This window comes from Homalodisca vitripennis, unplaced genomic scaffold (genome assembly GCF_021130785.1).
Source record: "Homalodisca vitripennis isolate AUS2020 unplaced genomic scaffold, UT_GWSS_2.1 ScUCBcl_6047;HRSCAF=13075, whole genome shotgun sequence".
NCBI lineage: Eukaryota > Metazoa > Arthropoda > Insecta > Hemiptera > Cicadellidae > Homalodisca > Homalodisca vitripennis.
This window is the reverse complement of record NW_025782160.1, coordinates 1920-14918: the sequence shown is the minus strand read 5'-3', so window position 1 is coordinate 14918 and position 12999 is coordinate 1920. Positions and strand designations below refer to the sequence as shown.

Here is a 12999-nt window from a genome sequence, read left to right as displayed (position 1 = left end):
TTTAAATTTAATTGTTTTTATTATTAATTATTTTAAATATATTTAATGTATGTCATACAAAATTTAATGTAGTTTACAACAAAAGATGTCAAACATTCCAAATTGTTTATTTTATTTAAATAAAACCCTAAAATACAATATAAATGGAAATCATTTTGAAAATTTTGTGTGTTATGTGTATCTCTATAATTAAAACCCATTCCATTAAATTAACTAAATTCAAGAACAAAACCTTTTAGACTTGCATTCTGCTATCTTATCAGCAATTCCAAGATTATGTTGTAATGTTAACTGCAAATCCGAATGGGAATTATTGGGGTAATTTACACTCATGCGCTATTCTAACAAATACATACGGAAGTGCTTCCTGATTAGCCTGTCAGTCATTTACCTGTTGGACTGGACAAATATCTTGTCTCTTGGAAAATCCTGATTGGAAGAAGCTTCCAGGAGAATGTCAAAGTTTGTAATTAGACGCAAAATCTGCGCAGTGAGCAGATTGTGTCCTGACTTTGTCTTCTTTATAAGCTCTATGAAGTAGCCATTAACCTCACGCTCTATATCCTGTGGACAGAAATATTGTGTTTGTAATATTTTTGTAAGAGGGGGGACAAGCCAAGTGTTAACATAGTTTTTAATGAGATTGAAGAGCATACATTTTACTTGACTAGTAGTTTGTTTCTTTTATTTTTAGAACAGTGCACAAATAAATGAGATTCTTCATGCCCACCAGGCAATTAGTCAATCGTATAGAGATTCAGTATGAAGTAACCAATGTTGTTGAACTGCAGAAACAAAGAGGTTGCAGAATATGTTATATATGTATAGTTAAATTTAAAAAACATAAAATAATACACACATAAATGGTAATAAAAAATATGCAACGTAATAATGTAAAAAATATATTTTTCACTAATATAAGAGAACTCCCACATTTTATGTATTAAAATAGGACAGCTAACACATTAGCTGGTTCAAATTTCATTATTCTGTGACTGTCTTGTTGCCATTGCTGGAGCTGCGTGAACATACTGTAAGAATAAGAATAAGAATATTTTTATTCATAAAAGTGTTCCGTGCATATTTTTAACAAGTACAAGAATTGTATACTAATAACTTAAGAATCAATTTAACAATATTTAGTACTTAGCACACATTTAAATATACCACTTGCATGATGACTCTTACATCAAAATAAACTAAAAGTAAAAAAAAAAAAAAAAAAAAAAGGAAACACCAGTTATATGATTATACTAACAAATATTTTAATGAAACATACTTTTATGAATATATAGGGCCTCTAAAGGCAAAGCCTGTGCAGAGGTTCCTTCATGCTAAATTAAATTCATGATAGCTCAGATAGAATGTTGACAATTAATTTTGATTAGAAAAACTCCTGTTTATCAAATATCTATGTTAATTCTAAATTTATACTTATGTGCAACTTTGATCCGAATAAAACTTTTTAACTTATGGTATGCAGAAGACAATTTATATTCTGTTTACTTAATAACCATAATTTCAATAGTTTTGAAAAAATATGTATATTTTTTGAATTACTTATATCTTTTGGTATTGTATTAAACATTTTAGGTCCTAAAAAACAATAGCTTTTTCTAAAAATAGTTAAATTAGGTTTTGGAACTGCTATTTTGTCTTTGTGCCTTAATTTATTTTTGTAGATATTAATTAATACAGGCAAATTACCACTAGTGACATAAAATATTTTTAAAACCTTATACACAAACAAATATGTAATTGGAAAAATGTTTAAACTTATAAATAATGGATGAAATGGCTCGTACCTACATTTTCTTTTAACTAATCGAATGAATTTCTTTTGTTGCATTAGAAGAGGCTTTAAATTGGTTTCATAGGTTCCACCCCAGCAAAATATTCCCCCGTATTCTAATCTACTATTTACTAATGAAAAATATAACATTCTCATAACTTCCTCTGTACACATATTTTGTAGAAAATAAAAGGTTCTTAAAATACCATTAAGTTTTTTCTTTACCATGTCTATGTGTTTTTTTCCAGTTTATTTCCCTATCCAGCAAGATTCCCAGGTAAGGCCAATGGGTGGATAAGTAGTGGACACAAAGCCGACCAACCTCTGCTTGCTGTGCTTGTTTATTGCAAATATTATTAAAACATGAATTTCTTAAGTATCAATCACCAGTTCTAAGGACGAGTCATATGCAGCATGGACACTGGTGCCTTTGACAGAGTTAATAATGCTTTAAAATGAAAGTTTTGTAGGAAAACATTCATTACTCATCTCTTTTTACAGCAAAATGACAATTCTTTTCGTTGATTTTACATTTATTTGTACATTGTAGGGAATAAATAGACAAAAGTTTCCATTTGGGGGAAACAGAATAACATTTGGCCACATGTCTCATGTTAAAATTTCCAATGGTTGTACTCAGTTTGTTTTCAAATTTCATTATTCTGTGACTGTCTTGTTGCCATCCATGGTTACCCATAAGACAAAGTAAAAATTTTTGCTAACGCTTCGCCAAATCCATTTAGTGACATGTAACAACATCGAACTCGATATTGCATAGAAATTAAGCTTCATAAAAACTTTCAAGTCTTAGTTCATTTGATTCTTGAGGTATTGTACGGACAGACAGAAAATTTGTTCAGCCTCTCTTGATATTCTTCACTAACTTTAAGCCAATTAGAATAAATAAAAATAATTTGAATTGCCTATTTAAAAAATAAATATTTCTTCAACTTTGGAGCAAATCGGTACCAATTTGTTATGGTTTGATAAACCGTTCTACAGAACATGTGATTTGAATTTTAGGGAGTTTTAATTTCAAGAAACAAAAAAATAATGCTCTTACCCGAATAGAATCATTATTTGTAGCCTGGATGGTCCTGTTCTCATAGGCAGCTTGTAATGAGAACACGGGTGGCAACTGTGGATAGCTGTTCTTGATGGCAACGGCCATAGTCAGACGAGCTGTCACATTAAACAGTCAAACATGTAAATCTAACTCCACTCTATCAGACAACATAAACTATATTAACAGTTGGAGATTATCCTTATCTAAATCATTACAAAGCAATGCTGTTCAGAACATAAATACTCTGAACAACTTGTCCAGAAGAATCTCATGAGAAACACAATCGAAGGTCTTGTTGAGATCACAGAAGGTGACCGCAGCAAAGTTCCTTCTCTCAAAGTAATCTAAAACTTCACCAACAAGCTTAATAATGCATGTATGCTTGATAATCCTTTCCTGAAGCCAAACTCATAATTACTTATTAACTTGTTAAGTTCAAAATTGTACCGTTAGTTAGTTCCATTTTATATAATGCAACATTTCACAACCTAGTTAGCCAGTACAACTTAATATTATTTTTTATCCAATGTTCCGGAACTAAATTATCGGCGGACTAACTACCTAATTGGCACGCGTATGAATATTTTATTGTAACCCTTTGTAGCAGCCCAACTACGTGACCGATTTCACCTCTCGCGCTATGTCCGCGAGCTCACGTATTATTTGAGTAGATAGCTACCACTTTCATAACTTCTACTCCTCTTCTAGTAATTACCGACTAGAAATAAGCCTTCTTAGACTACAGCTTCAATGTCTCGTGCCAAGACGCCGACCCCCGGGTTGTGAGTCTACATATTGCGAAGGGAAGTAAAATCTTAAAGTTTTATAAAGTAAAATATCATAGGCATAATTCCATAGAACATTGGATATTTTAGGCTCACCTATCAGATATATATTTTTAGTTCTTGTACTCTAATTGGCAGCAACGTGGCAAGGCATACATTTAATTTACCAACTAAAAGTGGCGCTTGTAAGTTTCATTAATTAAATAAACTTATAACTTATAACTTACTTATAAGTAAACTTTGCAATTCGAGTATTTATTACTACGACCTCAGAAGTCACCACCCCCTTGTGTTATCGTCATTCGGTACAAAATAATTTATTTATTGTTTGCCAATACAAGTTCTAAAACCTTAGAAAGTGTAGCTATGATAGTAATGGGCCAATAGTTATTAAAATAATTTTTTACTCTCTTTTTGGAAAAACTTTTGTGACTTTTAGAACTTTGGGAAACCTTCCATGTGTAATGTAGATATCAATTAAAGGTATCAAAGGAGTAACAAATAAGTTACAATATATTTCAGAAGCCTATTAGAGAAACCATAGTGATCCTTACTACTTTTGCAAGACATTTCTTTTACTATTTCTAGTAAATCTTCTCCATTAATCAAATTTAAGGTGAAGAAGTAACTATTATGTACAGAAAATTGATATTTTACTAGGGTTTCTTTCACATTTTTACCAACATTTATGAAAAATTAGTTGAAATCGTATGGCTTTAGTTTGCTTACACTCATATCTACTTTTTTATTTTTTATTTGCAACTTTCCATAGCTCTTTAATCTGTTTTGAAAAATTATTTATGTGTTCAGCATTTGATAGTTTTTTATCTCTTTTATTTTTAATTTGCAGTAAGTTTTTGTCTACATTGCATATTTTTTAAGGTGGTACAGGTAAAAGATATGTAAGCTTCCTTTTAGTAAGCTCATACAGAAAAGATAGCCTATCTTTAATTAAACATATATCAGGTGTGTACTAATTTAACTCACCTTTACTATGATTATATATATTAGATCTGAGGTTCTCTTTTACGCGCTATGAGAAACGGGCATTGAAATTAAATTTCAAAATATTTACAAATTCTTCAAAACAAGCTTCAGCATTCTCTGAACAGAAGACTTAGTTCCAGTTTTGCTTGGAAAGAAGAAACTTAAAAAATATACATACTATCAGTGATATGTACAATTGTCGTAAAGAAAGCTCTACAACTACTATGTATAAGTCTATTTGGTTTATTTATAAACCAAACTAACATATGTGAAATGCTGTCCTAGATGGTCAGTCACTAATATAGAAATTAATGACCCTTGAATCCAAGTCCTCTGCTTCAGAAGTAAAGACTTTGTCTAAAAAATTATTCAGTCTGGTGGGTTCTCCGATTGTCATGTAAAACCCATAAGTCTGGCAGAGATTTATAAAGAATTCAGCATTCTTGCCAAGAGATAAAAATGAAAAATTGAAGTCACTATATGCAATGGACTTCTTGTTATGGTTGTTAATAAAACAAAACACTTTCTCTATTGTCTTGAAGGTAGGTAGGTTCTATGTAAGTAAGTACGAACACACAAAAAGTTTCAACCAATTGAGCAAGTAGTAATGTTTATATGAATTATTGTTTAAATTCCGATCATAATTTATTATACACTTCTTGACAGTAACATAGAACATACTTATAATTTTGTGCGATCTAACGCACCAAAGTTTTTATCCCAGACAATGATGATCATTTGGTGGAGTTTCCAGAATGACAATTTTACAAAATACACTATTTCTATTTTTATTATTTACACCATTTTCACACAAAAGGTTTCAAAAATTCACTAAAATATTATTTACAATTATTATTGTACTCTTGATACCATTAGGGAAATATTTTCCTAAAATGCGCAGGGAACAAAACTAATTTCGATAGGAATGCTGAAAGAAGTTCAAACTTGGTACAAAAATGTACGTTTTAAATATCTTGACTAAGTTTGTTGGCCAGCTTAGCACTCCATTTTGTTTCAATATGGCAAACCATTTAAACTTAAAAATAACTGTGTTATTAATGAATGTAAAGAAAAGGCAAAATTTATTCTGGAATGTATATAAGATTGAATAAACCTTTTTTGTATCTCAGATGGTTTCCAAGATATTGAGGTACACGTAAACCCATGAAGAATAAATTAATAATATTTCAGAAGCCACAAAATCTACCTACTTCTTGGAACAGTTTGGACAGAAAATATTTCATCCGCTGGTTTCTAAAGTCAATTTACTTAGAGATGTAGTGTTTCATTTTTAATCTGAGGGAAAAGGATGGTTTGTCACGTGCTTAGTCCTAAAAGGATCTTTGCGCCTCCCTTACTTAAATTTGTGTCCTCAAAATCTGAGACTTTTACAGAACCCTATCAGATTTGAGAGCTCCTGTTCTCTGATATCCTTGGGGCTGAGGAGATATGCTCCCAGGAATCTTTTCCGAATTTTTGAAATGGCAGGACAATTTAACCAAATATGCTCTGCTGATTCCTCCTCTTCTCTGCAGAGTCTACATTCATTTGTCTGGCTAAGGCACATCCTAGTGTAGTGTTTCTTAAATGGGGCTTTTCCACCACTAAAAAACCAAATCGTAATAAATAAATAAATATATTCAGCCATTTCTGAAACAATTAGTTGCATCGCACTCACCATTGTCTCTGGTGAGGGTGCCCTTGTAAAACCTGTCCCGTTCTGAGACACAGCACCTGGTGATCTGCTGCTGTGTGAAGCCCAATGCTTGGTAAGCAGTCCAGCTCAGTCCACTCCAGTGGGTTAACTCCGTTAGCAGCTTCTGGGGGAAACACGACCTCACCTCGGGGATGTTCGGGAGTTTCCCACCCTCTGTCACACGTGAACACAAAATCAATATACATGAATTGTCGTTCTAAGATGTTCAGTCCCAGTGTCATAAAGCACCCAACAGTTTATGTATCAACATCGTCACATGACTGTACTTGCTAATTTTTATTATTATTAATAATCGATCATTTAATTCTAACGAAAGCAGGTGTATTATTCAATAAAAAAGCAGTATTTATAATTTTTATCTACCTAAATTTTAATTACACAGAATGTCCATGAACTGTAATAACTAAATTCATAACTGTGTTTCTTACATAAAAATAAACCTATACAACAGAGTATCGAAAGGACCTGTCAAAACTTTAAAAACATCTTTACCAAGCCGACGGTAATTATCAGTTTAAAATCAGCTGGCCATCTTTTTATGAAACCAACCAACCCAACAAAGTAGCTTCATCAATGTGTTGGTAAAACTATCGTCAAGTTCAAATGTTGAGTTCAGTTCCATTTCACCTTACGCTTAGAGCACTGCCTGGAATCTGAAATTGTATCATCAGTAGTACGACTGAGAACATGAAACAATGAGGACACCTCTTCGTTTACATTACACTTGATTTTGTGATCTAGGTATCTCTGATGTCGAAATAATGCAAAGGTTCATTTTGAGCTTCTTTGTCACCGAATTTTTAGGGATCTCTTCAGACAACGATGTGAGAATGTCAGATTTTAGACGCTGCACTACGCAGAAGGTGAAATGGAGCTAAACTCAACATTTGCTTTTAATCAATACTTCCCAACCATAGCTACATAATGCATCATTAAGTTAATGTTATAATATAATTAACTTCCACAGTTTACTTAATATGTTTACAAAATTGTTTATTCTGTGATTTAATTGTTAGCATCATAGTAAAAATTTAATTTTTTAACCTTTAATTTTGAACCCAAATTAATAGATTTTGTCACTGGCTCAAGGTGAATCTACGAACCAAGTTTCAAATATTTAAGACCTTTTTATCATTAGTTATTGAACTGATGACACAATAAGAAAGGGACTGTTTAAGGGGAATAAAAATCTTATAAGTATGCATTATAAAATACATAGTTTTCTGTATATATCCATAAAAACTATAAATATGGACCTAACACTTTGTATAAGCGTTTAACTCTTTTCTATTTCAAAATGACAATCATAACATTAACATCTAAAGCTAGATTAAAAACTACTTTAGGATACATGATAACAAATCAAAATGATCTTGACCCTCCTAGTGGCGGTCATTTTTTCCTGTAGTGGCGGCATGTTTTAGAGCCTCGTGCAAGGGTTAAAAAAAATTTATTAAAAGTAATATATATATATATATATATAGAAGTATATATTGTTGTGTTCAGAATTAAACATATAATAATATTAGCATTTAAAGTTGGCCTTAAAAAAATTGTTACTAAAAATTTTTGTCCATGAAATTCAAAATTTACATTTTTTTTTTTTAATTTGGGGGGGACCATACCTAGCAAACCAAGTTATAGTAAGAAAACTATAAAAGTGAGATAGCCATTTTGTGTCAAATTTATTCTAGTTTCAGAAAAACATAAGCATTATACAAATTTATGAAACTATAATAACGCTATATAACAAAAAGCAGTGATTCGCATAAAATGTGAAAATAGGGTGTATATGTAAGAGTTAGCTAATAAAAGTTTTAATAATACAGTTTTACTTGAATACATGTTATATTGCATATTTTATTACTCAGAATGAAGTAAACTGTACAGCAGCAGTAAAATAAATTCCATAACTTTTTTTTTGAAGAGTCAAAAAAAGTTTTCATTTTGTCATTACTCAAAACTTTTGCGAAAAATTTTCAAACAGCAAAGTATAAAATGTTTTTCAAAGCTTGTATTATATCCAAATTTATAAATCTATGGTTTACATCTGATGGGAAATTTTATGTAGTTTTAGAAAACCATAAACTGTGTCTAAATATATGGAATAATACCAAATTTATAAAATAAAATATAATAATGCGTACCAATCAGAAAAAAATTCAAATTTACAATAAAATAAACAGTTTTACAAAATATGTTAATATTTATTTACATCACTGAAAATTGATGAAATAGGTTGAATTGACCATAAGAAAACAGTATAAAAAAATTTATTACGTAAAATGAATTTTAGCCAAGTCATTTTGCCATAGCCTAGACAGATTCGATAATTCATCAAACATATTTCAGTAAAAAGAAATTTATTTATTCTAAAATATATTTATTTGCACTACTGCAATATCTTAACAACTCACTACACACTAAACACAACACTAAAACACAAATAAAACTACTAAAACTTCAGCGCGAACGGCAGCGACAAACATGGCACGGGGTCACAATAAAACTGCATCGTTTTCTTTTTTTCTTTTATGTTCCAAACTCCGAACTTGGTACGTTGCAACTACAATACAAAGAGGAATAAAACTAGTATTCCTTAGGCTTTTTCTTCCCGAATCCAATGGTGCATGAATCGAATCGATACATAGAATATTAATATATTCTACGTAAAGTGATATATTTATAATAAGTGATTATGCAAGGGAATGTTTTGACCGACAAAATTTTGTCGAACAACACTTGGAGGGTTAATCTAACTTTAATAATACCTGACTGTATAGATTGATATAGAATAAGAAATAAAGAAGGTACATTGACTTATGCTTTCCATTACACAGGTGCTTTGATTTCAACAGATGATTGCAACTAACTAATACAACCAATCACAGATTACAATTTGTTAGCAATACATTTTTGTTTTGAAATTTTCTACACAATTTGTTAAATTTCTAAAAAGATGTTGACGATTTTACAACTCACCTAACGCCTGCAGCTGGATACAGAGGGAAATTCGGGCTTGCAGCCGACGCTTGATAGCCTTTATAGCTTCTGGTAAAAACAGTTGGCTGACCTGCTGGCTGGGCGCCACAGACCTCTCCCCTCCAGTACTTAAGGCAAAGTTGAGACCAGCCATGCGCTGCGCCCAAACGTATGCTAGTCCCAGCTGCGCTGAATTGAAACTGTCGATACCCACCTACCAAACACGCAACAGTAATTGTAGTTAACACATTGAATCGAGTTTACCTTTCTCCTAATGAATTGGCTTTGGTTTAGTTATTACTATGTATATAAATTTGATTAATGCAAAATTGTGTTAAATCCTAGTTATGCTTTTAACATTGGCACTTCACAACAGTATTACTTTGTCAGTGTTAGTAATAATTTTAAACAAAATATGAGAACTTCTTCTTTTTTTTATGTGTCTGATGAAGATAGCCTTGCTATCGAAAGGCCTCACAAAAATAAAAAGTTATTAGTATTGGTTGGTGTTTTCAATGTAGTGAATAAATTAAGATTAGCCAATACAAGCTCCAACTTCAACATTTTAAAATATAAGAAACCATTAAAATAGAAAGAAAAATGTTTGCTGTAACATCTGTAGATTTCTCAACATATTATATTTAAGCAATGCCTCACCTCACAATAGTCAAGCCTTGTAATCTTCAAGGTGAAGTGATGAAAACTCCAGTTTTCAAACAAGACATTGTACATTTCGACACGTTGTGGTTGATTACTTAGATGAATTTCAATGCTTCTGATGGGGTATACTCCACCTCCCCTCACAAAATTATTAAGCATATCTTCATTTTGAATCAAATTGTTGCAAAAATTATTAACACTATCAACTTGTCCCAGAGTTGCCCAACTGAGAGGATCTTAAACAAATGGTCCAGAAGCAAATGCATAATGCATAGAGGCTGAACGTTCGTGACAATTGTCGAATGAAATGCTACTAACTGAAAATAACTTTTAAACACACAAGTACTCTCATCTCCTTGACTTTGGATGGACTTATCAAACTACCTTTTCTATATAGGAATTCTTCTATATAAAAACATTATTGAAAGTATTACCACGATTGAATTTTATCTTTGGCACTGCACATTTCAAAATCGAAAGACAACAATCTTATGGGTTGATGAAGTACTCAGTGAGTACAAAATTTATATTATTTTTAATCTTTTTCTCAAGAGTACTCACTCTCCAAGTTGGAAAAGGTAAGTCTGCTCTTCCTTTCCAGGACATTCATTTAGTTCAATACAGAGTTTCTCTTGATAACGTGATCCACCCACTCAATAATGATATTGTGATTTAGAGAGATTTGCATTTTAATAACCAAAAATATTGTGAAAAACGCCTGTTGAAATGATAACATTCAATTATCCATAGGAATTTAAACTCAAATCACCTGTTTGAGCTGGTAGATGTTCGCCGTGTTGGGGCTTGAATCTCCGTGGTCTTCAGGGTACAATTCTGTCAGGATATGATCACTGTCGAGCAGCTTGCTGTAAGCAAATATTTACATAAGTTAAGTGTCCATGTTACAATTATTACGGTTGTAGATAGTAAATTTTAAAATAATGAGTGGATACTTGGACATTCCAAAAAATTTAACAATGTATTCCAACCCAACATTTTCCTGCCACAGTGACACACAACCCTTCAGTATGTTGCAAAATTATGAATTAAAGAGGTTCATAAGGCCTAACATTTCCTGATAATGTTGTTTTTAAAATAAGACTTTTTGCTCCCATCAGGAAACAATTTACTAGCCCAATGTACGAAGGTTCTTAAGAAAGTAACAGAAGAAAATGAAAGAAAAAACATTTATTACATAAATTTGAAAACTACATTCTTAGGTTATTTCCCCACATAATCCCCTTTCAAATTGCATGACACAAGTTTTTGTGTTCTAACTTTGAAGAAATCCGCCACTTTGATTAGATCTTAACTGGTTAACACTGATATGAAATTCGGCACCATTATTAAAGCGCTGTGTTGTGAGCCAGGTTATCATCACTGGAAAGAGGTGGTAGTCATTTGGTACAGGATCTGAGTTGTATGGAGGGTGATCAAACATTTCCCATCCACAATCATCCAAGTGCTGTTAAGTATGATTGATCGACTGACTGTGTGTGGATTTGGATTGTCATGAAGAAAAAAGATTGTTAGTTCAATATAAACAGCTTGTTTGGTATTGCTTGCCGTAGTTTCTACAGTGTTTTACAATACCGATTGAATGTCTATTCCATTCAAGCAAATCAACCAGAATCACACCTTTATTATCCCGAAAAATAATAGCTATAATCTTTATGGCAGACAAAGTTTAGAGACTTTTTTTAGAATGCGTATGTCTCCATCCCATGGACTTTCTTTACACGTAACAATAAATTAACAACATGCTTTACCTATGTTTCTTCACCAGTTATGATACGATCGAGAAGCTTATCACTATGTTTATCGATGTCTTCATGGGAATTCACAAAAGCAACAAGTCTGTATTTTTTATGGTTGTCTGAAAGGTTACTTTGAACCCAATTTTATTACCAAGCTTCCCCACAAACAACTTCATGAAATAAACTTCATACTGAAATAAGGAAATAAAACAGTGATTTTCATGAGTGTTTTCATTGATTTTTATCACACAGTCTTCAGTGGCTAGGCCGACCTCTGCGATCCTCCGCCGTGAGAAACATTGGTGCAGCCATTTTTTAAATCAATACACCACTGCTTCACTCTGCTTTCACCCATTATTCCATTCCCAAAAAACATCACAAAATTAGCAAATGCATTTCAATTGGTTTGTAGTTATTTGTTATTTCCAACAAAACTCTAATGACGAATATAAAAAACTACTCTCAAGTTGCAGGATTTTAATGGCAGTGGACATTTTAACTAGTCACAACGAGTGGTAGAGATACAGGCCACCTGCAAATCGTTTTACACCAAGATGGCAGCTCTACCGCCACTCACTGTCGAGTTAGTCCCAGGTGTCTTTTACTTTCTGGATAACCCTCATACATTGGATGTTGTCACCAGGTGTCAAACAAAAAGGAAAGATTAATTATATATCAACTGGTTAATACATTTCTAAAGTAAGATGCCTTTAGATACCAGCTAATAGTGTTTGAAGTAACCTTCTAATGTTTTAACATGAACTTTTTGAAACACAAATGGAGAAGCTTCACAACAGTTCTGCGATCAGATAACCCTTGTAATTGGGAAGCTTTTCAGAGAGCATAAAAAACTAAGGTAAGATTTTCTCTGCAAAGTACAGTCAGATCATGAAGAAATACAGTATACTACATTGTTGGACATACCTGGCTGAACTGTTAGGATTGATTGGAACTTGAGGAGGAAGTTTAATAGTGGGCTTGACCGTTACAACATGTAACTGCACCAAGTAGGAGAACTCCAGACTGATACTGGTTATCTTGTCTGGAACAATAAAAAACATCAATATATTGCTTTAAGCAATAATATGAAACAATATTTTGAGTATATCATTAGTAACAATTATGTCACATTTCAACATTAGGGTCTATCTTGTTCCTTCTCATAATATCAGCACATAACTATGACATGTATTAGTTACAGTCACTTCATTAACAACCAACAGTGTCTTCTTAAAATCTGTTAAATAACTAAT

The 12999-nt window shown here is 32.1% G+C and overlaps 1 protein-coding gene across 1 annotated transcript; it reads right to left on the bottom strand.

The window, feature by feature from the left end:
- Nucleotides 1–372: 372 nt before the first annotated feature.
- On the bottom strand, nt 373–12788 carry LOC124373623 (THO complex subunit 5 homolog; the record flags this gene model as incomplete). Its single annotated transcript, XM_046831975.1, has 6 exons — nt 373–564; nt 2856–2974; nt 6309–6500; nt 9330–9543; nt 10759–10855; nt 12671–12788. Coding segments are annotated over 6 exons (917 nt in total), but the record flags the coding sequence as incomplete, so codon positions are not given.
- Nucleotides 12789–12999: the final 211 nt, after the last annotated feature.